The sequence below is a fragment of the Lampris incognitus genome, chromosome 10, assembly GCF_029633865.1.
Source record: "Lampris incognitus isolate fLamInc1 chromosome 10, fLamInc1.hap2, whole genome shotgun sequence".
Classification (NCBI taxonomy): domain Eukaryota; kingdom Metazoa; phylum Chordata; class Actinopteri; order Lampriformes; family Lampridae; genus Lampris; species Lampris incognitus.
In genome coordinates, this window is record NC_079220.1 from 8,080,930 (window position 1) to 8,108,253 (window position 27,324).

At 47.0% G+C, this 27,324-nt stretch overlaps 2 protein-coding genes across 4 annotated transcripts in view; both read right to left on the bottom strand.

The window, feature by feature from the left end:
• The window catches only part of fam83fa (family with sequence similarity 83 member Fa), a 29,781-nt gene extending 14,620 nt beyond the window's left edge, over nucleotides 1-15,161 (bottom strand). Inside the window, exons 1-2 of the mRNA XM_056288705.1 lie at nucleotides 14,685-15,161; nucleotides 6,837-7,004 (exon numbers count right to left, since the gene is read on the bottom strand). Of these exons, the coding sequence (XP_056144680.1) occupies nucleotides 6,837-7,004; nucleotides 14,685-15,161 (645 nt within the window). The remainder of the gene's footprint in view (nucleotides 1-6,836; nucleotides 7,005-14,684) is intronic.
• A 4,261-nt stretch (nucleotides 15,162-19,422) lies between these two features.
• The window catches only part of grap2a (GRB2 related adaptor protein 2a), a 40,544-nt gene continuing 32,642 nt past the window's right edge, over nucleotides 19,423-27,324 (bottom strand). For 2 of the 3 annotated variants that reach the window (XM_056288047.1, XM_056288046.1), the window contains exons 6-8: nucleotides 21,205-21,300; nucleotides 20,832-20,951; nucleotides 19,423-20,205 (exon numbers count right to left, since the gene is read on the bottom strand). In XM_056288047.1, coding sequence (XP_056144022.1) covers nucleotides 20,026-20,205; nucleotides 20,832-20,951; nucleotides 21,205-21,300 — 396 coding nt within the window. In that variant the 3' untranslated portion in view covers nucleotides 19,423-20,025. The remainder of the gene's footprint in view (nucleotides 20,206-20,831; nucleotides 20,952-21,204; nucleotides 21,301-27,324) is intronic. The other variant, XR_008810852.1, reaches the window with a different exon arrangement.

Below are 27,324 nucleotides of genomic sequence, written 5' to 3' on the forward strand. Positions count from 1 at the left end.
GCATCAAACTTCTCAAAAGCATTTCGAGAGTTCAGTATCACAGTCGTTTCAGAGGAACAGGATGAGACAGATGAGCAGGAACAGGATCTAGGATCTTTCACTTGTAACAATAGATCCAGAGGGAGAAGAAGTGTGACGAGTGTCCCATCATTCTACCACCTCACGTCAGGTGTTCCACTCACACACTGAGTTTGGTTTCGATCATTGATGCCAAAAGGGCAATTAAAGACATTTCAACCCTCTCCAGGCTGAATCATTCCTCCACGGCAAAGTGTTCAGCACTATGGAATGCTTCTGGCAGGCCACAATATGAGGAAATACTCAACGACTTGACCAACCAGCAACTGAAGACACCCTGCGTTTAGCACTATGGAATGCTTCTGGCAGGCCACAATATGAGGAAATACTCAACGACTTGACCAACCAGCAACTGAAGACACCCTGCGTTTAGCACTATGGAATGCTTCTGGCAGGCCACAATATGAGGAAATACTCAACGACTTGACCAACCAGCAACTGAAGACACCCTGCGTTTGTACATGGAATTCTCTTTATGACTGTTTGAGTCAGCTGACATTTCTTTGGGAGAAGATCCCTGAGATCATGCCAGCCTTGGAATTCCCACCGTTCAGAGATAGAGCTTAATTTCCTTGAGGAATACTGCGGAGTCCGCAAGCCCATTGCCACTGCAATTGACCGCCTTCATGGTCCGACCTCATGCTACTATGGTGAACTCATACCTACCCTGTTTGCTGTTCAGGCTAAACTACACGACCTGCAAGCTTCAAACCTGTGTTACCGCTCACATATCTTTCAAGCCACCATAGCTGGCTTTGAGGAAAAGGTTCAGTGGCTTCGTACAGCTGAAGACTGACGTCATTGAAGCCATCCTGGCTACAGCAACCCTCTCATTTTTCAAGATGAGGTGGTTGCCTCCTAAACTAGCTGCAGCGAAGAAGAGGATACATCACCTGTTTCTGCACTCAGCTGAAGAACTTGGCCTTGTGTCAGAAAGTGAGACCGCCTCATCATACATGCCTGAAGAGAATAAAGACGATTTCTTCCTCGTCTCTGACCAGGATACGGGTAAACTACTCACTTCAGTGTCTTAAGGTTAAACTGTAATTTCATGAATTAATCATCAAAAATGAATAGTTGTCAATTAAAAAAATAAATGAGTAGCCAGTTTCATGTCACATTTTTAAATATTTTTGTGATATTAAAAATCCTTGACTTTAATGTAAATTCATAGCAACCTTGTTTTCCTGTTTGCCTCTACTGTTTCCAGTTCTAACAACAGGAACTGAGAGCCAGGTGGGCAGAGAGATGTTGCCCAGCCACAGCAAAGCAGAGTTGAAGACCCCTCACTTTCTGGAGGACCCCAGAAACGGCCTTCCTCACTGGATTCATATCCACTGATCAAGCTAGTCTTTGTGCGATTCAACACCACTTTGCCATCATCAGCACCAGTTGAGCATGTCTTCTCCTTTGCAGGCTGGTTTACCACCCTCACAGAAGGTGATTAACAGCTGAACTGATAGAGAAACTAGTTGTGCTGAAACACAACTAAAAGTGAAATGGAAGGACTGCAGTGTTAGGGGGTACACAAAGGAGTATACTATTTTTTGCTTTTAAGATAAAAAAACAGTATACTCCTTTGAGATATTTTATTGATCCCCGTGGGGAAATTCGTGCTCTGCATTTAACCTATCCTAGCTGTGTAGCTAGGAGGAGTGAGCAGCCACCGTGCAGCACCTGGGGACCGACTCCAGTTCGTCTTACCATGCCTCGGTCAAGGGCACAGACAGGAATATTAACCCTAAACATGCATGCATTTTTGATGGTGGGGGGAAACCGGAGCACCCGGAGAAAACCCACTGCAGACACGGGGAGAACATGCAAACTCCACACAGAGGATGACCTGGGATGACCCCCAATGTTGGACAACCCCGGGGTTCGAACCCAGGACCTTCTTGCTGTGAGGCAACAGCGCTAACCACTGCACCACCACCATGCCAGTGGCGCAGTGGTTTAGGTTGTTGTTGGCACTGGAGGGAAAGGGTGTACTTCTCTTTCTCGTCTACTGTTTTGTACTGTATCGTACTCTGCTGTAATGGTACTGTTATTTGTCTTTTGCACTCATTCAGTTGGTAGCTTGTAAAGCTGGAGAGCTCAGATAAATGTTCTTACTCCACTGCACTTACATTTATCGCTCTTGAGAAAGGCATCTGCTAAATGTCCAGTCTTATGGTCTTCCGAAAGAGCTAGTGCATCGCTGTGGCCTAGCTGTTCAGTTCCCCCAGTTGCATTTCAACTGGCTGTTCCCTCAAGTCAGTCAGTGGTCGCGCTGACCGACAGAAACCACCCAGCATGCACCCCTGAATTCGCAGCCGCCCACCTCCAAGACATCCTGATTGGCCACTTCAAATCTACAATGTGGGGAAATTAGCAGAGCTCATCTTTTCAGTGTTGGGGGGGGGTTAAGGTCAGGCCCATATTGAGGCTACTAAATGCAGTTTGTATAGAGCGTATTTTTGTATTTTCACATTAAGAATTACTTGTATTTCAATTAAACACATTTCCTCATACCAGTATTTTGCATTTTATTTTGATACATTTGATGAGCAAGTATTTGTAATCTGTAACAAGATGCTTTTTGACGTATTTGCGCCCGCCTCTGCCCCCCCCCTACACACACATACAAAGAAAGGAAAGAGAAAGAGAGGGATGTGGAGAGTAATAGTGAGAAAGACAATATGACAACGTAAACGAAAGAGAAAGAGCAAATGTGTGTGTGCGTGTGTGTGAGGGAGGGAGAGAGAGAGAGAGCGTAGGACAGATGGAAAGACAAAAAAGAGGTAGAAACAGAGATAGAGAGAATAAGACAGACAGACTAAAAAGTAGAATAATAATGGCAAACAGACAGAGATGGATAGATAGATAGAGACAAAAAGGTAGAAAAAGATAGATAGATAGATAGATAGATAGATAGATAGATAGATAGATAGATAGATAGATAGATAGATAGATAGATAGATAGATAGATAGATAGATAGATAGATAGATAGATAGATAGATAGATAGATAGATAGATAGATAGATAGATAGATAGATAGATAGATAGGGTGACAAAAAGGGTAGAAAAAGAGAATGAGAAACAGATAGATAGAGAGAGAGAGACAGATAGAAGAGACAAAAAGAGGTAGAAAAGGAGAACGAAGAACAGAGAGAGAATAAGACAAACAAAAAGGTAGAAAAAGAACAAGAAACAGATAGCTAGATGGAGAGAAAGACAGAGACAAAAAGGTAGAAAAGGAAAACGAGAAAGAAATATATATACATATGGAGAGAGAGAGTGAGAGTAAGAGACAGATACGAAGAGACAAAAAAGAGGTAGAAAAGGAGAATGAGAAACAGAAATATATATATAGAGAGAGAGTGAGAGACAGATACAAAGAGACAAAAAGATGTAGAAAATGAGAACGAGAAACAGAGAGAGAGAGAGAGAGAGAGAGAGAGAGAGAGAGAGAGCTAGAGAGAGAGAGAGAGAGAGAGGCAGATATGAAACAGCCCAGACATAGCAGGGGGATGCTAAATGCTAGGCTAGTGCTAACCCTGCGCTGCCATCGCTGTGTAAGGTGCAGCATTGGGTTACACGGCTGGGGATTGTTCCGGGCATCCGTGAGCATTCATGTATAACAAGGAAGTGTAACGGAGTCCAAAAGTCCCTGAAAAGGCCATTCGGTCTCATGAGTGGACACGGCGATAGCTCTCCGTTACAGCGTCTCCCCTTTATAACCTACGGCTCGGCGTGCATGGAGATCTGACAACACGGTTTCAGTAACAGGAATGAGCCTAACAGGCAAAAACGTACCGTTGGTATGAATAAAGCTTTGTATCAATATGCTTATTCTTGATAATGAGAACAGTTGGAGCAAAGAAGGCCGAGCTGCACTGAATAGCCTCCAGCAGCACCACCATGCCCCCCACCCTACATGGGCTATAGGACAAAGTGCAACTGTTCACACTGCAATGGCACATTTAGTTATAATGTGCAGTTTTAGACCCATCTATTCATCCTATCTATTCTTTTTTTTTAAATGTTTTTACCTTTTATTTCTTGATGTGTGGTTTTGTGTGTCGGGAGTGAAATGTTCTGTTTTGTCCATGGGGAGGACCGTCAAGCTCGGTTCTGCTTGTCCGCCACGTTGAAAGGTCAACTTTCCCTCACCTTCAGTTCCTCGTGAGATTACTTATTCTCTGTGATAGAGGAGCATTTAACACCACACAGGTGTGCTGATTAACATATCTTTGCTGCCGTCGTCAGATGAGTGCGCAACTGTAAAAAAGTGCCACGGTCAAAGATCGCCAGATGCTAACCGGCTAACCAAGGCTAACGGTAATGTCAGGGCGGCTAGCTTATTGTGATAGCACTTTTTGGGCTATTTGTTTCTACTTCAAATATGAATACCCACAGGTGATGAATGGGAAATGGGGAAACAGTACAGCAGGATGAGTGGTTAAAATTGGGGGGGGGGGCATGACTCTTATTAGGACTCCTCTACTAATACCTAATGATGTTTTGTGATCTAATTATCCATCAAAAATTAATAACAGCTTTGCAAATAACTTGCCACAAGCTTTGCGAATATTTTACATATCTTGAGAAAATGACAATAAATCATCATCACATTTGTATAGCGCTTTTCTAGACATCCAAAGCGCTTCACAGGGAAGGGGGTAACTCACTTCAACCGCCACCATGTAGCACCACCTGGGTGATGCACGGCAGCCATTTTGCGCCAGGACACTCACCACACATCAGCTTGAGGTGGAGACGGAGGAGTCACTGAGCCAGTTACATGGGGGATGATTAGGTGGCCAGGTGGAGAGAGAGCCAGGTTGGGAATGTTGCCAGGACACCGGGGGACACCCTACTCTTTGTGACAAGTGCCGTGGGATCTTTAATGACCCCAGTGAGTCAGGACCTCGGTTTAACGTCTCATCCGCAGGACGGCATCTCCTACAGCACACTGTCCCCGTCACCGCACTGGGGCATTGGGTTTTGATATTTGTTGCTTTTATTAGGACCCGAGGGAAGACTGCCCCTGTCTGGCCCACCAACACCACTTCCAGCAACAACTCAGTTTTCCCGGGAGGTCTCCCATACAAGTACTAGACAAGCTCACACCTGCTTAGCTTCTGTGATTTGGCAGAGCCAGGGCACATGTTGGTATGGCTGCAGGCTAAAAATAAGCGTGGGTTTCCTCCAGGTGCTCCGGTTTCCTCCCACAGTCCAAAAACATGTAGGTCAGGTGAATCAGGTGTACTAAATTGTCCTTAGGTGTGAATGTGAGTGTGTGTGTGTGTGTGTGTGTGTGTGTGTGGGCCCTGTGATGGCCTGGCAGCCTGTCCAGGGTGTTTCTCTGCCTGCCGCCCAATGACTGCTGGGATAGGCTCCAGCATCCCCCGCAACCCTGGGAGCAGGATGAGCGGTTTGGATAATGGATGGATGGATGGATGGATGGATGGATGGATGGATGGATGGATGGACGGACGGATGGATGGACGGGAGAGAAATGGGCCAAACTAACTTTCTTGTACGCCTGAATGTGTTTTTCTTTGCGAACAGAGGACTCTGATGTCTGGAGAGAAACCGAAGCGGCCAGGGTAGATGCTGTTAAAGCCACCAAGCTGTAGTCACTACAAGACAGACGCTTTCACCCAGAGCGACTTACGAGGGACTCGTCGAGTTCCTCCGGCCGCCGTCTCAGAGCATCACATGGTAATCACGTCATAGCCGAGCGTGCATGTCGAGTGCACTTAGGGCATTTACTAATGGGCTCGCGGATGTTGTATTCAAATAAACACATAGAGTAAGTTATGTTATTTCAGATGAGCATTGGGAAAAGTAGAACATGATCACCACCAACACTACTGCGCTGCCAACAAGACCACCCAGTTTCCACTCTTATCGTGTCCTTATTCAGTTGATCTTTATGCATTTTCTAAGCTGGCCTTCATTCCCTCTTTCTCTGTCTGTCTGTCTGTCTCTTTGTATCTCTGTCTGTCTCTCTCTGTCTGGCCGTCTCTCTCTGTGTCTGTCTGTCTGTCTGTCTGTCTGTCTCTCTGTCTTTGTCTGTCTGTCTGTCTCTCTGTCTTTGTCTGTCTGGCTCTCTCTGTCTTTCTGTCTCCCCCTCTCTCTCTTTGTCTGTCTCTCTCTACCACTGTCTGTCTGTCTGTCTGTCTGTCTGTCTGTCTGTCTGGCTCTCTCTGTCTTTCTGTCTCCCCCTCTCTCTCTTTGTCTGTCTCTCTCTACCGCTGTCTGTCTGTCTGTCTGTCTGTCTGTCTGTCTGTCTCTATCTCTCCCTCTCTGTCTGTCTGTCTCTCCCCCTCTCTGTCTATCTGTCTGTCTGTCTGTCTCTATCTCTCCCTCTCTGTCTGTCTGTCTGTCTGTCTGTCTCTCCCCCTCTCTGTCTATCTGTCTGTCTGTCTGTCTCTCTCTCTGGCTCTCTCTTTGTCTGTCTGTCTGTCTGTCTGTCTGTCTGTCTGGCTCTCTCTGTCTTTCTGTCTCCCCCCCCTCTCTCTCTTTGTCTGTCTCTCTCTACCGCTGTCTGTCTGTCTGTCTGTCTGTCTGTCTGTCTGTCTCTCTCTCTCCCTCTCTGTCTGTCTGTCTGTCTGTCTGTCTGTCTCTCCCCCTCACCGTTTCTCTCTGTTTATCTCTGTCTGTCTGTCTGTCTGTCTCCCCCTCTCCGTCTCTCTCTGTCTATCTCTGTCTGTCTGTCTGTCTGTCTCTCTCTGATTATCCCCTGTGTTTCGCTGGACTGTTTTCTCACCCGTAGGTGCACGGCGCTGATCTGCAGCCGGCTGCACATATCCAGGAAGTGGGGGACTCCCGTGGCCTCCAGCACCACGTAGATGGCCACGCCTCGCTTCGCCGACGCATCCAGCAGGTCCTGAAGGATCTGTAGGTCCGCCAGGAGGTCCATGACTATGGCCACCACCTGGAAGACACCAAACATGGCGAAAATGTCACCCTTTCTGTAAATCTCAGCACCCTGCGTGACGAAAGCCACTTTATTTGACCTTGTAATCTTACAACGAATGTGTTCTCTGCATTTAACCCCTCCTATTGTATAGGAGCAGCGGGCAGCTGCAGCGCCCGGGGACCGACTTGGCCCCACTCTACCGAGCCGTCCCGGTTGTTGCTCCACCCCCTCCGCTGATCCGGCGAGGGCTGCAGACTACCACATGCCTCCTGTGATACATGTGGAGTCGCCAGCCGCTTCTTTTCACCTGACAGTGAGAAGTTTCACCAGGGGAACATAGTGCATGGGAGGATCACGCTATTCCCCCCAGTTCCCCCTCCCCCCCGAACACGCGCCTCGACCGACCAGAGGAGGCGCTAGTGCAGCGACCAGGACACATACCCACATCCGGCTTGCCTCTGGGGACGCCCGACCAAGCCGGAGGTAACACGGGGATTCGAACCAGCAATCCCCATGTTGGTATACAAGGGAATAGACCGCCACGCCACCCGGACGCCCAACATGCATGTCTTTTTGACGGTGAGAGGAAACCCACACAGACACGGGGAGAAGTGCAAGCTCCACACAGAAAGGACCTGGGGTGGACTGGGGTTCGAACCCAGGACCTTCTTGCTGTGAGGCAACAGTGCTAACCACTGGGCAGCCCATGATAATAATAATAATAATGATATCAATACCTGCTCTCATTGTCACTGAATACCATCACACCTATTACATCTGGATTACATCTGGAAAGGGGAGGTGATGTCGGTACTGGTGAATGGGAGAGGCTTTGAAATGTATGTGCATCGAGCGAAACTGAAACTGAAATGTGTTTCATTGTGCACTGTTCCCTGTATCATGATCAGAGAAACGTTAGGATTAAGAGGGAAGACTGTCATTAATTTATCAATGGTTCGAGCCCCGGGGTAGTCCAACCTTGGGGGTCATCCCGGGTCGTCCTCTGTGTGGAATTTGCATGTTCTCCCCGTGTCTGTGTGGGTTTCCTCCGGGGGCTCCGGTTTCCTCCCACAGTCCAAAGACATGTAGGTCAGGTGAATGGGCCGTACTAAATTGTCCCTCGGTGTGTATATGTGGGTGTGGGCCCTGTGATGGCCTGGCGGCCTGTCCAGGGCGTCTCCCCGCCTGCCGCCCAGTGGCTGCTGGGACAGGCTGCAGCATCCCTGCGACCCTGAGAGCAGGATAAGCGGTTCGGATGATGGATGGAGACTGTGATAATGAAACGTCTGTGTGAGGTGGAAACATGTGTCTTTGTGGACACGTTGACCAGGTCGCTAGCTCTTCTTATTTTATTCGCCTTTAGGTTGAATATTGCCTTTGTTTTACTTTTCTATGTTGAGGTTTATCTGACAGTAATCGCTTATCTATTCATCAACTTAATCATTTTTGTCCTCTGTGTGTCGGTCTATTCTCTGTCCTCTGAACAGGACGCTGCATTTGTGTGTCCTGTAATCCCACGTGGGATGGGCCATTTAGACGGCGCGACACAAAGCTAAAATATTCCTTCATCCACTTGCTGTCCAGATAAGGCTACCGTCTCCAAACGAGACGCCGCCGTGCTGTTACGGTGCACAGACTTGCAGGTAAGTCGAGTTTCACGTTATCTCCCGTTACGAGGTTTGCAATGCTTTGAACATATACCGAAACAAAACAGCCGACACACGTCACCAGGACTTGTTTTTCTAGGTGATCAGGCGGGTCGCCGGAGGTGTTGGGCCCGGTCCAAACCCTGTCACCGTTTATCGTCACTTCTAATCACGTCTTTCACGAGTAGTGTGAGTAATGAGCGTTGTGCATCGCTGCACATGCAGGAGGTGTGACAGCAGCGGCTCCGTCTGTGGACGAGCTGCACAGCGATACGCTACGAGGACGATACAGTACAGCTGATGCTGTCCATCTTTATCCCTTCCCCAGGTTTTGTGACACACACACACACGCACACACACACACACATATTCACACCCAGAGACAAGAGATTGTCCTCCACCAAAAAAACGACCCCATAGGTCGTTTGTACAAGCAGCTTATTACGACCTATAGTGAGGTTTTAAGCTACGTCCTCGCGGTCCTGCGTCATTATAATACGTGACTTCCCTGTAACAATAAGCATCTCCTTCCATAAGCTGTCGTGAGAAGGAATATTAATAAAAGCAAAGTTTAATGTCACATAGCGGTTATAATGTGCACGCTAGCTGACTTGCTAACTTTTGGCTAACGTTAAGTTAGCTCTTATAACGTTATTCATAGCTAAACATGCTGCCAATAGCAATCTTACTTACTATACTAGACGGCAAGACAACACAACAACACACTGACTACATAGTCTATTGTTCTCACGTTGTTTTAAAAACCCACAATGCACAGAGGCGAAAAGTATCTGGGCATATCTCCTGCCGTTGGTAGGGGGCGCTAATTTAGGAAACGCTCCTGTGGGTCGTATTAGAGGACAAACGACCAAAGTGGTCGTATGGGTTGGAGGACTTGTTGAGGGACACGGGGAGAACATGCAAACTCCACGACCCCCAAGGTTGGACTACCCCAGTACCTTCTTGCTGTGAGCAGGGCCGGATCTCCACATAGGCCAACAAGGCCCACGCCTAGGGCCAAATTTCCGAGGGGGCCCAAAATTATGGGGGAAGGGGGGAAATATAATATATTTTAAAATTATTATTTTATTAGTAGCATTTTTTAACGTATCAACAATCCCTATGACACACGCCAAATAAATACATGTCTATCAATCAGGAATAATTATTCGCCATAAAAAGGAATAACGCAAATGAAACCGTGGCATCGTTCAGTCTAACTCTAAGAACTCCAGCACCGGTCCCAGCTCCATGGTCCCAGCACCTCCAAGGCCTGGAAGTGCTCCCGCCTCAACGTAAAGCCTATCCACCTCCACCGTTGCCCGGCTCAAGCGCCACGGAAGACCGCCCCCTGGAAGCAATAACGGTGCCGGAGTCAGCCCTTACCCCGGATGAGGAACATTCTATCGCCCGCGACCAAGAAGACGTGGCAGTGACCCCCTTCAATGGACAGACATTAACGAAGAAATAAAACAACATTTCAGCCGGAGCAGAACATTGGCATACCATAGCGTATCGTAGCGAATTCGGGGGGGGGGGCAGTCCGGGAACCGCCACAGCCGGGACGCGAACCCGTGTCTCCCACTCCGCAAGCGACAACGTTAACCAGTCGACTAAAGGGTCCGACCCGTTAGTCAACGTGTCTACTTATCCATGCACGTTACGGTATCTATGGCGACAAGAAAGGGCAACTGAAAAATAAACACTATTTCAGAGGGGCACAAAATGGTGAGCTGCTAGCTAGAGAGTGGCTTGTTCACTTCGCAATCTACCGGCGACGTGTTCTGTTCCGTTTGCAAACGATTCAGCGGGAAATCCAGCGCCCTCACATCAGGGTGTGTGACGACTGGAAAAACGTCACTTCCCGTTTGTGTGAACAGGAAAATTCGGCTGATCGCCTCAAAGCGATCCTCTGTATGGCGGCAGGGGCAGACAGGAATGCTACAATTGATTTGCAGTCTAGTTGCCCAAGCAGAACCAGAGCAGCCGGCTATCGCGAGACTTCGTGTCACAGTCACGAAATTTAATCGTAATTCCTATGGGCCAAGTTTCTACTAAGTCGCTTCGGTCCGTTCCGGTCGGAACACGTGGCTAAATGTGGACATTGGGGCAGAGGTCATGTGAATTACTTGTCATCCACCATCTGTGATGAATTCACGCAGCTTATGAGTGATGAAACTATCGTTGGTGAACTTAAAGCCTGAAAATATGACTCGATTGTTGTGGATTCCACCCCCCCGACACATCCCACACAGACCGGCTTACCTGCGTGGTTCGGTGTGTCGTGTCTAACGGAGAACCCGTGGCACGTTTTTCAACTTTCATCCCCATTCACGCGCACGCTGGCCAACATCTCGAGGCTGTGAGGCGACCGCGCTCACCACTGCGCCACCGTGCCGCCCTTTTTTAAAAACCACGTGACAGGCGTTATTTCCTTAATGGCGTGGTGCGGCTCGGCTGCATGCTTGGGCCTGATCCAGCTCCCCCTCAGAGCCAGTCCTCCCGCCATGCAGCCTTTTGTGTGTGTAGGCAGCGAGCCGACTTTATAAATCCTGCCTATCAAACAAGATGGATGGTAGTTTAAAACCAAAGTTCATGAAACCTTTTCATCATCCAGCATCCAAACAAATTATATTTGCGAGCCGGTCTGATCAAAACAGATTTACTCTTCTCGAGCTGGCAACTCATCTGGCATGGCCATTAAAAACATTAAACACATTTTGGACCCTCGACCCATATACAGTAGCTAGTTTAGTGTTGATTTTTAAAAAAAAAATCTTTTTTAAACAGAATGATGTTTAAATGAAGCACATTTCTGGATGTCTGTTCTTTTTTGTGTCCATCATGCATGCATGCATGCATGCATGCATGTATATATGCATGCATGCATGCATGCATGCATATGCATGTATGGATGTATGTATGTATGCATACATATTTATGTATGTATGTATGCATGCATGCATATATGTATATATGCATGCATACATACATATATGGATGGATGTATGTATGCATACATATGTATGTATGTATGTATGTATGCATACATCCATATATACATGCATACACACATGCATACATCCATATATACATGCATACACACATGCATACATCCATATATACATGCATACACACATGCATACACGCATGCATACATACATGCATACATACATACATACATATGTACGTGTGTATGTATGTATGTATGTATGTATGTATGCATGTATGTATGTATGTATGTATGTATGTATGTATGCATGTGTGTGTGTATGTATGCATATGTGAGAAAAACACATACAACTCAGGTGTTTCACATGTGCACCACGTCTTATATCATATGCATTTATGTTACGTGACATGTGGCACACAAAACATGAAAAGTATGTCCCACCTGAAGGTGTGTTGTCGCATGAAAAAAAGTACAATATGTAGTAATAATATACAAAGCACACGTTCCACAGTGCGCTCGTGTAATTTTATCATGTTAAGTGGCACATGTTCAGCTTCACACATGTGACATTCATGTGTTTGTGCGAGGGATGTGAGCGACTATTTCAAGTTCAGAGTGTTTGAAAAGGTGCATTCGTCGGGGGTGGGGGTGGGGGTGGGGGGGTGGTGGTGCTTAACAACATTCTTCACGAGTTCCTCAGAGTTGATAATTTACTCTGTGCCAAAAGGAAGCCATCCCAAGTAGTATATCAGCTGCTCAATAAGCAGCCAGAGCCATAAACAGGCTTCCGTAAACAGTGCCGCGATGACAAGAGGCAGATATCTCTGCTGGTCGAGTCTCAACAGATCAAGTACTGACTTGACAGCCGAACTATGGATTTATGAACAAGTTCTTTACAGGCCGCTTCACCAACCACCGGTCCCACATGGTCACAGGATCTGTCCCATCTGGATAGGGTTACCCCCCCCCACTACCTTACAAAGAAAGAGACAAGTGTTCTTTGTGCCAGTTGGGACAACCTATTTCTCTTGTCCCAGAAGCTAAGGCCTCCAGCACTATGCATCGGACCCATTACCAATGAGCATCCTGCGTTCATGTCTCAGGACCGCGTGCCTGGGAGGTCACCCAACCTGACGGTGCAGTGGGAGTGGGTGCAAAAAAAACCAATTTGCAAGCCTGTCATGTAAACCTTAAGGTAGCCTGCAGCACGGTGAAGCAATCCAGCGGCGAGGCTAAAGGAAAGGCTTGATCCACCGGTTGCAAGTCCTGATACGAGACTGACGTTTACAACGGTGACTGATAAGGCCTCTGTGCCTCAGCCAACTGCGAGTTAACTTGTTTAAACATGCATATGACCGTATGACTCAGACAGATACCATAATTTAATGACGTGGTCTACGTTAAGCCTTTTCCCTGTTCCCATGAAAGGCCTTTTATGATGGATGATGATCTGTTTATTGAAATCTAACCAGTGCGTTGGTTTTGTAAAACGATCATCGGGTTGAAGTTTGACCTTAAGTTTTAGGAGGTGTATTTTATAGCTTACACTGCAGAAAAAGTAAAACCCGTCCCAGGGTAATTCCAGTTATGGACGACGAGGTTGACCCACTTTGGCAAGCTTTCTTATTGTGCACATCAACTGGCTTCCAGGTATCATGTGATGTGGTCTGCAGATGCGCGACAGCAGTGATCCCTGGGCGTAGTGCAGCCGCCATGTCAGTCCCACTGATGTAATGTCAGGTCAGGTCCAAACTGCCAAAGTACTGGACAAGACTTTTCTGACTGAGTTTGAATGTTGATTTTCCACCAGTTTAAAGCCCCGTCTTGACCAAGTTAAGCAGTAAATCGAAACAAACTGGGTTGGAGATCTGACCATTGGCACTACAAATTCAAAGCCAGGAAATCTGTTCCTGCTTTTTACAAACACGAAAATTTCAAATCAGTAAATAACGGTGGCGGCTGGCCAGTACAGGGTGCTGGGGCACCGCCCCCTTCAAACGTCAAGAGATAAAGATCATGTTAAATATAATTTAGTTGTATAATGCAAATAATTAGGAAATGAAGGTGTTTTTCAGTCTGTGAGCGCCTGTCAGCAGCCATTAAATATTGGCTCCAAATGGTGTTTGGTTGGTTTCTGTCTGAATACATATACTTCCTGGGTGAGGGGCGCCGGCCAAACGACACCTTATGTAAGCCCTCAAACTTGTGGCGAGCAGGTGACCTGAGGCTGCTGTCTGATTGGTTTCTTCAAATTTCCCAGGGGGCGTAGTTCTGTGCTGCCCCAGACACGCCCACTTTTATTGGCATCGAATTGGTACCGTTTTAATGTTTTCTGCTCTAATGTGATTGGACAGTTCTCGTGGCTGTCAATCATGTCCACACCCAGAGGTGGAAATACCCCGGTCCAGAAAGTAAAAACCCTAACCGTGTCTTTACTCCACCCATGTACTAAACCATCAGATTGCACTGACTGGTTTCCCAAATTAGCTGGTTTAATACGTGGATGGAGTAAAGACACGGTTAGGGTTTTTACTTTCTGGACCGGGTTTTTCCACCTCTGTCCACACCCACCACGACGTCTCGACTGTCAATCATCCACCGTCTACGAACCCTGGTAAAATCTATAGGCCGCATCGTCCTCCTTAATAACTCTGTGACTGTGTGGACATTAAAGCAGCTGTCAGGTGCGCTGCGCCAAGGTCAATTGCGCCCCCCCCACCAAATTTTTTTAGCACCATCCGCCACTGGATTAAGTCAAAACTGCCAAAGCATTGGACAAAACTTTTCTGGCTGAGTTTGAATGTTGATTTCCCACCAGTTTAAAGCCAAATCTCGACCAAGTTAAGCTCCACAAATTCAAAACTAAGACGTCTGCTGCTTTTTACACACGCGAGCATTTACATCGATAAACGCGTCGGCCTGTCTGCGAGCATGGGAGTCCTATGTCTCTGATCCGCGCCGGGTTTCTTGGCACCTGGGGAAAAAAGGTGCTTGTTCTATTTGCGCGCGCGTCTTTAGCACACAACACCCCCCCCCCTCACACGCACACACGCACACACGCACACACACGCAACTTCACGCAACCCTGAAGCGTACCTTGCTGGATTCCTGGATGAGCCTCCTCACCACCTCCTTTATGTACGGGCTGTTGTCTTTGGGGGGGTGGGTGTACACGGACACCCGGGTGACCCCTTTGTACAGCGCGCCGCCCCCCGACCAGCCGATGTCCAGCGAGGGCACCGCGGTGTCCGACATCTGGGGCCAGTAGGTGGAGTGGACCCCGGAGTCGGCGCTGACCGACCCCCGGGACTTGTCGTGGTTCTCGCTGGACTCGGAGTCGCTGTCCGTGTCGTACTCCCTGAAGTTCTTGCGGATCCACTTGATCTCCCGGGCCGAGAGGAAGTCTCGGGTGTTGTCCTCCTTCAGGCGCATCTTGAAGGCGCCGTCGCCGTTCCTCAGGAGCTGGTCCAGCGCGGCGCGCTGCTCCTCGCTGTAGTAAAACGCCGGACGGGACTCCGGGATCTTCTCGTTGACGTGTTCGTCGTCCAAACACTGGACCTGAGACTCGGCCATCTTATTCGACTATAACCCCCCTCCACCCACCACCACCACCCGCTGTTTTCCCAGCACGGGCTGAAAGAGGTGTTTTTTGGGGTTTTGGTTTAACTTACGTGGACAGACCCCCTCCGCTCCGAGAGACACCTTTACCGTTTTGCGCACAGCGCGCATGCGCCGTAGGTTCACAGGTGACTCCGTTTGTCTGTCGTGAGGAGTCCGGGGGGGGGGGAGGAGGAGCCACACCGGGTTCGCCCGCACATCCTGGAGAAACCTGCATATGTAACCTGGTCTGTTTTCACCTCTGATGTGACGCCAACTTTGAGTATTTAGAAGATGTAATACTATCATCATCATCATCATCATCATCATCATCATCATTATTGTTATTATTGCTTATAGATTTGTTTCCAAGTCGTGCAGAACACCTGGAAAATGCTATAACTGATCAATATTCTAGAAAGTATATAGGTCACTAGAAGAACCCAGCTACAATGTAGCGGTTTGGTTATCCACCCCCCCCCCGTCTAAATCTCCCTCCTCTTCATCCTGCCAGCTAACCGCCTTCCCCCTGCCCCTAAAAACCCCCCCCACTCCAACTCCCTCCCCCCAAATGCTCAGAATCATCTGAAATGCCGAGAAAAGTGGTTTTTAGCCATTTTTAGAAAATGCATATTTTGCATAATTATGCATAATTATTATAATTATTTTAATGTTCTGCTATGTTTCTGGTCCTCTCTGGAACAATACCTACCACCTCCAAAAAAAAATGAGGATCATATATGCATTTTTGCAAAAATGCATTTATTTTGCATAATGCCAAAACATTTCGAAGTCCCAGAAAAAAAAAAATTATAGGTGAAAAAATCCAAGATGCTCAGAATCATCTGAAACGGCGAGAAAAGTGGTTTTTAGCCATTTTTAGAAATGCATATTTTGCATATTTATGCATAATTAATTATGTATAATTTTAATTTTCTGCTATTTTTTATAGGTGCCCCTGATCATCCCCAATAACCTTCGAAAAGAATCAAGGCCCCAAGTGCTTTAGTTTGGCCGTTTATAGACTCTCACACCGACACACAACACACACCACACACACGCTGTGACAATACAGGAGTAGATGGAAACTTTTTCAGTCGGCTTATAAAGTTATGTTATAAAATCATGGCACAGACACAGACCATATTATCCATATTTCTTAGCCGGCGGTGCTGTGGTTAGCGCGGTCGCCTCACAGCAAGAAGGTCCTGGGTTCGAGCCCCGGGGTGGTCCAATCTTGGGGGTCATCCCGGGTCGTCCTCTGTGTGGAGTTTGCATGTTCTCCCCCCCGTCTGCGTGGGTTTCCTCCGGGGGCTCCGGTTTCCTTCCACAGTCCAAAGACATGCAGGAGGATCGGCCGTACTAAATTGTCCCCAGGTATGAGTGTGTGTCTGTAGGGGTTTGTGTATCGAGGCTTCCACCGATAGTTCATGCTGAATAATATGGCCCTCTGTTAGCAGGTCATAGAAAATGTCCTTTAAAAGAATGATTTCCATAAAAAAGAGTGGGAACGCTAGAGAGGAGGCCCGCCTCAGTCAGACTTTAAATTATGGCCATACAGTCCATATGAAATAACTGCCAGGATGCAAATTGTATCTCCACTGACATGATGTGAGAAAGTTGTGTTACTGTCGAGCATGCAAATTTCATAACACGTACATTATGGTGCAGATAGGAAACCTGTGGCACGGCTAGAAATTAACTTGTGTGTGGGGGCCTAGAAGTCACTGGGTGGGCCTAGAAGTCACTGGGTGGACCTAGAAGTCACTGGGTGGGCCTATAGGTCACTGGGTGGGCCCAGAGGTCACTGGATGGGCCTAGAGGCTGCAGCATGCTCAGAAAAGCTTACTGACCCAAATGACTTACTACAGGGAGAGAATCACGTGAAAATAACCAATAAAATGACCCAACTCACACAGTGGGCAACAAAACATGGCGTGGCACAGCTAGAAATTAACTTGTGTGTGGGCCTATAGGTCACTGGTTGGGCCTAGAGGTCACTGGGTGGGAATAGAGGTCACTGGTTGGGCCTATAGGTCACTGGGTGGGACTAGAGGTCACTGGGTGGGCCTATAGGTCACTGGGTGGGCCTAGAGGTCACTGGGTGGGCCTATAGGTCACTGGGTGGGACTAGAGGTCACTAGGTGGGCCTATAGGTCACTGGGTGGGCCTAGAGGTCACTGGGTGTGACTAGAGGTCACTGGGTGGGCCTAGAGGTCACTGGGTGGGCCTATAGGTCACTGGGTGGGCCTAGAGGTCACTGGGTGGGCCTATAGGTCACTGGTTGGGCCTAGAGGTCACTGGGTGTGACTAGAGGTCACTGGGTGGGCCTAGAGGTCACTGGGTGTGACTAGAGGTCACTGGGTGGGCCTAGAGGTCACTGGATGGGCCTAGAGGCTGCAGCATGCTCAGAAAAGCTTACTGACCCAACTGACTTATTACAGGGAGAGAATCACGTGAAAATAACCAATAAAATGACCCAAGTCACACAGTGGGCAACAAAACATGGCGTGGCACAGCTAGAAATTAACTTGTGTGTGGGCCTATAGGTCACTGGGTGGGCCTAGAGGTCACTGGGTGGGCCTGGAGGTCACTGGGTGGGCCCAGAGGTCACTGGATGGGCCTAGAGGCTGCAGCATGCTCAGAAAAGCTTACTGACCCAACTGACTTACTACAGGGAGAGAATCACGTGAAAATAACCAATAAAATGACCCAAGTCACACAGTGGGGCACAAAACATGGCGTGGCACAGCTAGAAATTAACTTGTGTGTGGGCCTATAGGTCACTGGGTGGGCCTAGAGGTCACTGGGTGGGCCTAGAGGTCACTGGGTGGGCCCAGAGGTCACTGGATGGGCCTAGAGGCTGCAGCATGCTCAGAAAAGCTTACTGACCCAACTGACTTACTACAGGGAGAGAATCACGTGAAAATAACCAATAAAATGACCCAAGTCACACAGTGGGCAACAAAACATGGCGTGGCACAGCTAGAAATTAACTTGTGTGTGGGCCTATAGGTCACTGGTTGGGCCTAGAGGTCACTGGTTGGGACTAGAGGTCACTGGGTGGGCCTATAGGTCACTGGGTGGGCCTAGAGGTCACTGGGTGGGCCTATAGGTCACTGGGTGGGACTAGAGGTCACTGGGTGGGACTAGAGGTCACTGGTTGGGCCTAGAGGTCACTGGGTGGGCCTATAGGTCACTGGGTGGGTCTAGCGGTCACTGGGTGGGCATAGAGGTCACTGGGTGGGCCTAGAGGTCACTGGGTGGGCCTATAGGTCACTGGGTGGGCCTATAGGTCACTGGGTGGGACTAGAGGTCACTGGGTGGGCCTAGAGGTCACTGGGTGGGCCTAGAGGTCACTGGGTGGGCCTAGCGGTCACTGGGTGGGCCTATAGGTCACTGGGTGGGCCTAGAGGTCACTGGGTGGGCCTAGCGGTCACTGGGTGGGCCTATAGGTCACTGGGTGGGACTAGAGGTCACTGGTTGGGCCTAGAGGTCACTGGGTGGGCCTATAGGTCACTGGGTGGGCCTAGCGGTCACTGGGTGGGCCTATAGGTCACTGGGTGGGCCTATAGGTCACTGGGTGGGCCTATAGGTCACTGGGTGGGACTAGAGGTCACTGGGTGGGACTAGAGGTCACTGGTTGGGCCTAGAGGTCACTGGGTGGGCCTATAGGTCACTGGGTGGGACTAGAGGTCACTGGGTGGGCCTATAGGTCACTGGGTGGGCCTAGAGGTCACTGGGTGGGCCTATAGGTCACTGGTTGGGCCTAGCGGTCACTGGGTGGGCCTATAGGTCACTGGGTGGGCCTAGAGGTCACTGGTTGGGCCTAGAGGTCACTGGGTGGGACTAGAGGTCACTGGGTGGGACTAGAGGTCACTGGTTGGGCCTAGAGGTCACTGGGTGGGCCTAGAGGTCACTGGTTGGGCCTATAGGTCACTGGGTGGGCCTATAGGTCACTGGGTGGGCCTAGAGGTCACTGGTTGGGCCTAGAGGTCACTGGGTGGGCCTAGAGGTCACTGGGTGGGCCTATAGGCTGCATGCTGCAGCCTCTAGGCCCAGTTGGGTCAGAAAACTGGCCCAACTGACTTATTACAGGGAGAGAATCACGTGAAAATAACCAATAAAATGACCCAAGTCACACAGCGGGCAACAAAACATGGCGTCAGCCACAAAAATAAATAAATAATAGACACACAGAAAGGAAGAACTTGGATGAAAGGTAGAACATCTTCTCTTTTATTATAAGTATCACCCATCGCAAAATCCAGCTCTTTGATTGGGGGGGGGGGCATGTGGAGCGGGCCTGGGCCCACCTGTAGGCCACGCCACAGCGGGGAACACATCATACGATATGAGCACGATTAACACGTGACTGAGAAGACAAAAAAAATAAAAGACAGGTCGTGTTGCTCAGCTACGGTTATGGTGAGATAAAGCAGCAGGGCGTTGTGGAAATAAATACCTAACATCATCACGTGCATCATAAAGCAACGCAAAACCTACACATTGTGCAGTACCACTTATTTTCTTAATTGTACAATTTTTTTTTGTGTGGCTAAAATCTCTAACATACCAAGTATCGAGTCGCGGGAGATCCCCTGTTTCTGTGCCCTCCTATTGGTTCTCTGATGACCGACAGCGCCTTAATAACCCCCGACCCTCATGGAGTCTCGTTGGTGACGTCAGGTGACGCTGCAGAGGCAGTGCGTCGCGGAGCGGATCTGCCGCTGACTGCGGTGTCTTTGTCTCTGGCACAGATTTGCTCATAACCCTACGGGGGGAATCTGTATGAAGCTGGTCTAATAAGTCGTGTGCACACGTGGCCCAGGGAGGTCTCTCACAACAGCAACGTGTAGTTGGCCGGGAACAGCCCGCTTTTCCCGTGGAGCCTGCCTTTCCACCACGACGCGTCCGAGCGGTCCAGCACTTCGATGACGTCACCGGCGTGGAATCCCAGTTCGTCCTCCTCCTCCGCTACGAAGTTGTACAGCGCCTTCACCTGTACAGTGGTTGTCCTCTATGGGGACACAGTGACCCACACACACACACACTGTCAGGCCATTTGCCAGAGTTTCTCAGCCAAAATTCAAGAACAGTCTACCTTTCATGAGGGTACACTGTAAATTCTACAGTTAAGTTTACTTAAAAAAAAATCAGGAAACCGATTAGCTTGGGAAAAGTAAGTAAATGAACTTAACTGTGTTGAGTTATGTGGAATCATTTCACATAACTTGACGCAATTAAGTTCATTTACTTACTTTTACCAAGGTAAGGCGTTTCCTAATTTTTTGGTACGTAACGTTAACTTCTAGAATTTACAGTGTTGTAGTAGACCTTGATACCTTACATGTCATTGATATACAGAAAAAAACGATTTAGGGACTAATACTGACCCCTGTGGGACTCCACCAGTAATGTCCATGTAATCTGATGTGTAGTCACCTGTCCGCACAAATTGTTGTCTGTTTCCCATATAACTTTTCAGCCAATTTAGCCCCACCCCTCTGATACCATACCTTATCATTTTATTAAGTAATATTTCATGATCAATTGTATCAAATTGTTTTTTTTTTTTTTTTAATCTATAAACACTCCCACTGCATACTTCTTGTTATCAATATGAAGAGAGGACAAAGGGCTCACCCGAGGAACAGGAAGAGTTTCTGCCGTCCGTCGGGGTGCGGGGACATATCCACTGGGACTGCTGCTTCTACCTGTATGACTGATGGTGTGAGCTCGCTCTTCTAGGCTAACCCTTTTAGTCTGCAGAACAACGATTCGACATTACAGATCACATCTCTCATTCAATACCCAATGTCCCCTTGGGGATGAATAAAGTATTCTGATTCTGAAAAGCTGCCACCAAACAAATGCAAACACAGAGCCACCGGACAGGGCATCGGGCCACCAGAGCCTTATTGTTTGGCTTTGAGTGACTGTGTGAAACTAGATGCAGCATTGACTGTAATGCTGCATGACTCATAACCATATACTGAAGGGAAAGAAAAAACCCCACCTGGCTGATGGGTTGGTCTGAGGTTCGACGCTGCGTGGCTGCAGCTGCAGATGTGTGAGCATTGCTCCGTTGTTCAGGCAAACTCCCCTTCTTTACCTGGGGAGAAATACCAGGAGGAAGTATGTCATACATAAGTTACAGGAAAACTTTTTTTTTAAATTTTTTTTACAAATCCAGCAAATAACCTTGAAACGTTTTTACCACTGAAACTTGAACTTATTTAAGGTCAGACTAAAAAGTACGTTGAGGGGAAACGATCAAGAGTTTTCGGTCACGCTTTACATTAAGTGCATGTAATACGTGTTAGTTAATAGGTAATAAGGCCCTACAAAATGCTTAATAACGTGTTAATAAGACTTACTATTTAAGTAGCGAATTCAGGGGGCAGCCGGGAACCGCCGCAGCCGGGACGCGAACACGGGTCTCCCGCACCACGGGCCGACTACGTTACCCAGTCGACTGAAGGGCCCGACCCGTTCGCCAACTGGCTAGCGAGTCTAGTCATTCGTTGTGGTTACATTTAAGCGTTATTAATAGCATCATAAACGTGTTTCTGGCCACTAGGTGGCGCTTGCAAAATATGCAAAACCTACTTTTCCACACTCGTCTTCGGTTGTAAATCCAAGCATACCTAAGGACTCTCGTGATTAAGGGTTCATTAAAAGAATTGTGATAGTCCATAAAATGCAAAAGTTATGACTTATAAGGGCCTTGTTACCCATTAACTAACGCTTACAGTCGTATTAACACATTGTGGGAGTGCAGGAATGAGGAGACGGAGAGATCGAGTCGAGTCAACTCCGTTTACTCGCCACACAAAACGACACCGACACCGCACAACCTCTCGTGGCAACCAGCTAACCAACCGCTAGGCAGCTGCCAACATGGCTCCGCCCCGGAAACTCTAAGCAGTGCCTACGTCAGCACGCTGAACATCTGCCTTAAAGGAGCAGCAGCCCCTGGTGAATCTACCCTCATTCGTGTATCGCCGCGACATAATAATGTGAAAAAGCCTTTTATTAGGCTTCATAAGGGCCTTATTACCTATTAACTAACACTTAGTACACGCACTCAATGTAAAATGTTACTGAATTTTCGATATAATGTCGCCATGTATGTTGACGAGATAACACTCCATTAGCAGCCATAATACCGAGCAGTCATCTGTGTGTCTCCGAAATTGAGCCGGTGACGTCACTGGCGGACGATCCGTGAATGTCAAAACCTACTTCCTGGTGCAATAATAACCATGATACATGAGCTTTATTTCAAAGAGAAATCGTGTCTTTTCCAAACGTAGTTTCGCACTGGAATAGTTTCACTTCAGACCCGAACAGGAAGAAAATCTGGTGCTTGCGTTCTAAATATCTGATTATTAATAAGGTTAAGGGAGGGACTTTCACAATAATTCATCTTCTTTATCCCTCCAAGTTATTTCTGCAAAGATATAAAGAGGACATTGGTGTGGACTGCTCACTTTGGCAACTGGTTCCAGAAGATTTAGGTCACTTATTCTGGTCTTGTCCCCGCGTTTGTACTTTTTGGCAAGATGCCGGTACGTTTATTTCCCAATATATTGATCCTCGCTTTTCCCTTTCCTATGAAAATGTATTGCTTGGCTCCTTTACTTACAATTCTAGCAAGGCAAATCAATATTTTATCATCAATTTGATTTTTATCACTTGCAAAATCACACGCTCATAAACGTTTTCCAATCATAAACCATGAAATCAAACAATACACGACAACAATCCTATATTCTAAAAACAGGAAAGCTATTAAAACCATACATGTATGTACGGTCTATAAGATTTTTTTTGTGAGCTGATTTATGATTTCTGTCAGTGTTAGAAGAGCCCACATCTACAATAATGGTCAGGGGCATCATGGAGGGCTCCTGCCTTGCCTGGACGAATGCCTCACAAATCCCTATCAGGCAGCCAAATACCATCCAGGGAAAGGCACTAAAGATCATTGATGTGGATGAGGACTATGACCTGATGAATTATGCCATCACCAAGCTGAGCCTTTGCAGAACAGTTGCTGCAACAACTGCTCTTTTCAAGATGCACACTCCCAACTGTCCAGCAGACCCGAAACCACTGCTACCCTCAGCTTCCGTCCCAGGTCAAACCACCCAGATCTTACCTCCAAGCCATGCCTTTTTTACTCCCCGTGGCTAACGCCAAGTGCCTTGACAGCAGCGTTCTTCATTCTGCTGTAACAGCATGGGACAGCCTCCCCCCGGCTGTTGCCAGAGACATCCCATCAAGTAGTGTTGATGTCTTCAAGAAGAGACTGAACAAACACCTCCTCAACACGGGACTTTCATACTACAGCTCAAAGACTTTCAAACATACACAAATCAGCCTCATATACACTCACTGGCCACTTTATTAGGTACACCTTGCTAGTACCGGGTTGGACCCCCTTTTGCCTTCAGAACTGCCTCAATCCTTCGTGGCATAGATTCAACAAGGTACTGGAAACATTCCTCAGAGTCTGGCCATTCTCCTCTGACCTCTGGCATCAACAAGGCATTTTCGCCCACAGAACTGCCGCTCACTGGATATTTTCTCTTCTTCGGACCATTCTCTGTAAACCCTAGAGATGGTTGTGCGTGAAAATCCCAGTAGATCAGCAGTTTCTGAAATACTCAGACCAGCCCGTCTGGCACCAACAACCATGCCACGTTCGAAGTCACTTAAATCACCTTTCTTCCCCATTCTGATGCTCGGTTTGAACTGCAGCAGATCGTCTTGACCATGTCTACATGCCTAAATGCATTGAGTTGCTGCCATGTGATTGGCTGATTAGACATTTGCGTTAACGAGCAGTTGGACATGTGTGCCTAATAAAGTGGCCGGTGAGTGTATATTCCTGGGTAGCTGCAGAACAGTTCTCTGAATGGTATTCATGAAGCTTATAACTGTAAAAGCATAATTTAAAAAACCCATATAAATGAATGCTACGCTTAAAGTAAATAAAAAGCTGACTGCAGTTATATAGAAAGTCAGGCATCAGACCTGGGCTAATGCAACTTTTAGATTTAATTCGATTACCATAAACACGCTGGCTGCTTAGCAACAGGAGATATTTCAGCATTTGAAATGATGCAAATCTTAATCAAATTATTACTAAGTAGAATATTTAGGATAGCAATTAACATTTAAACTAAGTTGCACTCTTGCTTTTCCACATTTCACATTCTGCACACAATGATTTGTTACTCAGATGTGTATATATATACTGTATATATATATATACAGTATATATATACTGTATATATATACTGTATACATATACAGTATATATATATACTATATATATATATATACTGTATATATACAGTATATATATATACTAGAAGAACCCCGCTACAATGTAGCGGTTTGGTTATCCACGTGTCTAAATCTCCCTCCTCTTCCTCCTGCCAGCTAACCGCCTTCCCCCCTGCCCCTAACCCCCCCCCACTCCAACTCCCTTCCCCCAAATGCTCAGAATCATCCGAAATGCCGAGAAAAGTGGTTTTTAGCCATTTTTAGAAAAATGCAATTTTGCATAATTATGCATAATTTTAATTTTCTTGGATTTTTCCCGTATTCTCTGAGACAATACCTACCACCTCCAAAAAGAATTAGGATCATAAATGCTTTAGTTTTCGGTCCCGCTATCTACACTAACTAACACACACACACACAAACTAACACCACACACATTCCGAAAATATATGAGTAGATATATATATATATACACTACCGTTCAAAAGTTTGGGATCACCCAAACAATTTTGTGTTTTCCATGAAAAGTCACACTTATTCACCACCATATGTTGTGAAATGAATAGAAAATAGAGTCAAGACATTGACAAGGTTAGAAATAATGATTTGTATTTGAAATAAGATTTTTTTTACATCAAACTTTGCTTTCGTCAAAGAATCCTCCATTTGCAGCAATTACAGCATTGCAGACCTTTGGCATTCTAGCTGTTAATTTGTTGAGGTAATCTGGAGAAATTGCACCCCACGCTTCCAGAAGCAGCTCCCACAAGTTGGATTGGTTGGATGGGCACTTCTTTGAGCAGATTGAGTTTCTGGAGCATCACATTTGTGGGGTCAATTAAACGCTCAAAATGGCCAGAAAAAGAGAACTTTCATCTGAAACTCGACAGTCTATTCTTGTTCTTAGAAATGAAGGCTATTCCATGCGAGAAATTGCTAAGAAATTGAAGATTTCCTACACCGGTGTGTACTACTCCCTTCAGAGGACAGCGCAAACAGGCTCTAACCAGAGTAGAAAAAGAAGTGGGAGGCCGCGTTGCACAACTGAGCAAGAAGATAAGTACATTAGAGTCTCTAGTTTGAGAAACAGACGCCTCACAGGTCCCCAACTGGCATCTTCATTAAATAGTACCTGTTAGAGCCTGTTTGTGCTGTCCTCTGAAGGGAGTAGTACACACCGGTGTAGGAAATCTTCAATTTCTTAGCAATTTCTCGCATGGAATAGCCTTCATTTCTAAGAACAAGAATAGACTGTCGAGTTTCAGATGAAAGTTCTCTTTTTCTGGCCATTTTGAGCGTTTAATTGACCCCACAAATGTGATGCTCCAGAAACTCAATCTGCTCAAAGAAGTGCCCATCCAACCAATCCAACTTGTGGGAGCTGCTTCTGGAAGCGTGGGGTGCAATTTCTCCAGATTACCTCAACAAATTAACAGCTAGAATGCCAAAGGTCTGCAATGCTGTAATTGCTGCAAATGGAGGATTCTTTGACGAAAGCAAAGTTTGATGTAAAAAAAATCTTATTTCAAATACAAATCATTATTTCTAACCTTGTCAATGTCTTGACTCTATTTTCTATTCATTTCACAACATATGGTGGTGAATAAGTGTGACTTTTCATGGAAAACACAAAATTGTTTGGGTGATCCCAAACTTTTGAACGGTAGTGTATATGTGTGTGTGTGTGTGTGTGTGTGTGTGGGTGGGTGGGTGTGTGTTGGGGATGAGTTGTTGCCCTCAAGTGAAGGAGTTCAAGTACCTCGGGGTCTTGTTCACGGGTGAGGGTAGGATGGAGCGGGAGATTGACAGGCGGATTGGTGCAGCATCAGCAGTAATGCGGACGTTGTACCGGACCGTTGTGGTGAAGAGGGAGCTGAGCCGGGAGGCAAAGCTCTCAATCTACCAGCCAATCTTCGTTCCAGCCCTCACCTATGGTCATGAGCTTTGGGTAGTGACCGAAAGGGTGAGATCGCGGATACAAGCGGCTGAAATGAGTTTCCTCCGTAGGGTGTTTGGGCTCAGCCTTAGAGACAGGGTGAGGAGCTCGGACATCCGGAGGGAGCTCGGAGTAGAGCCGCTGCTCCTTCGCATCGAAAGCAGCCAGTTGAGGTTAAAGAGGTTAAAATGTTAATTTTGGTGTCAGCCGTTTCCTAACAGACACGTTAACGTAGTGTAACGTGCATGGATAAGAAGACACGCTGGCCGCCGGCTGGCGGGTCTGACCCTTTAGTCGAGCGGTTAGCGATGCCTCCTGCGGTGCGGGCGACACGGGTTCGCTTCCCGGCCGCGGCAGTTCCTGTGGTTGCGTTGTCCCCCGAATTCGCTACAATATTCAATGCATTAATATCTCAATCGAGTATTCATCCTGACAGAATATAGAGTTTAAGACCCGGCGGTCATTAGGTAGGAGTGAAATCCCGGTCGTTCTAGTTCAGTGTTTCTCAACCGGGGGTCCGCGGACCCCTAGTGGTCCGTGGTGTAATTGCAAGGGGTCCGTGAAAATAAAATATCTTTAAAAAAAAGATCCTATGACATTTATAGAAATAGGATTATTTTACTCAAATGTGACTGAGACCTTTATCTACCTAAACTATAAAGGGTAACGGGACTTTTTTCTCTAATTACATCTGTTTCACAAGTGTAATTTACTGTATTTTAATAAGAGATCTCGCTCCCGTTTGCATTGTTAAAAGTTACTGAATACATATTCTGTTTTGTTACATATATCTGAAAGTTACTGAATACATATTCTGTTTTGTTACATATATCTGAAAGTTACTGAATACATATTCTGTTTTGTTACATATATCTGAAAGTTACTGAATACACATTCTGTTTT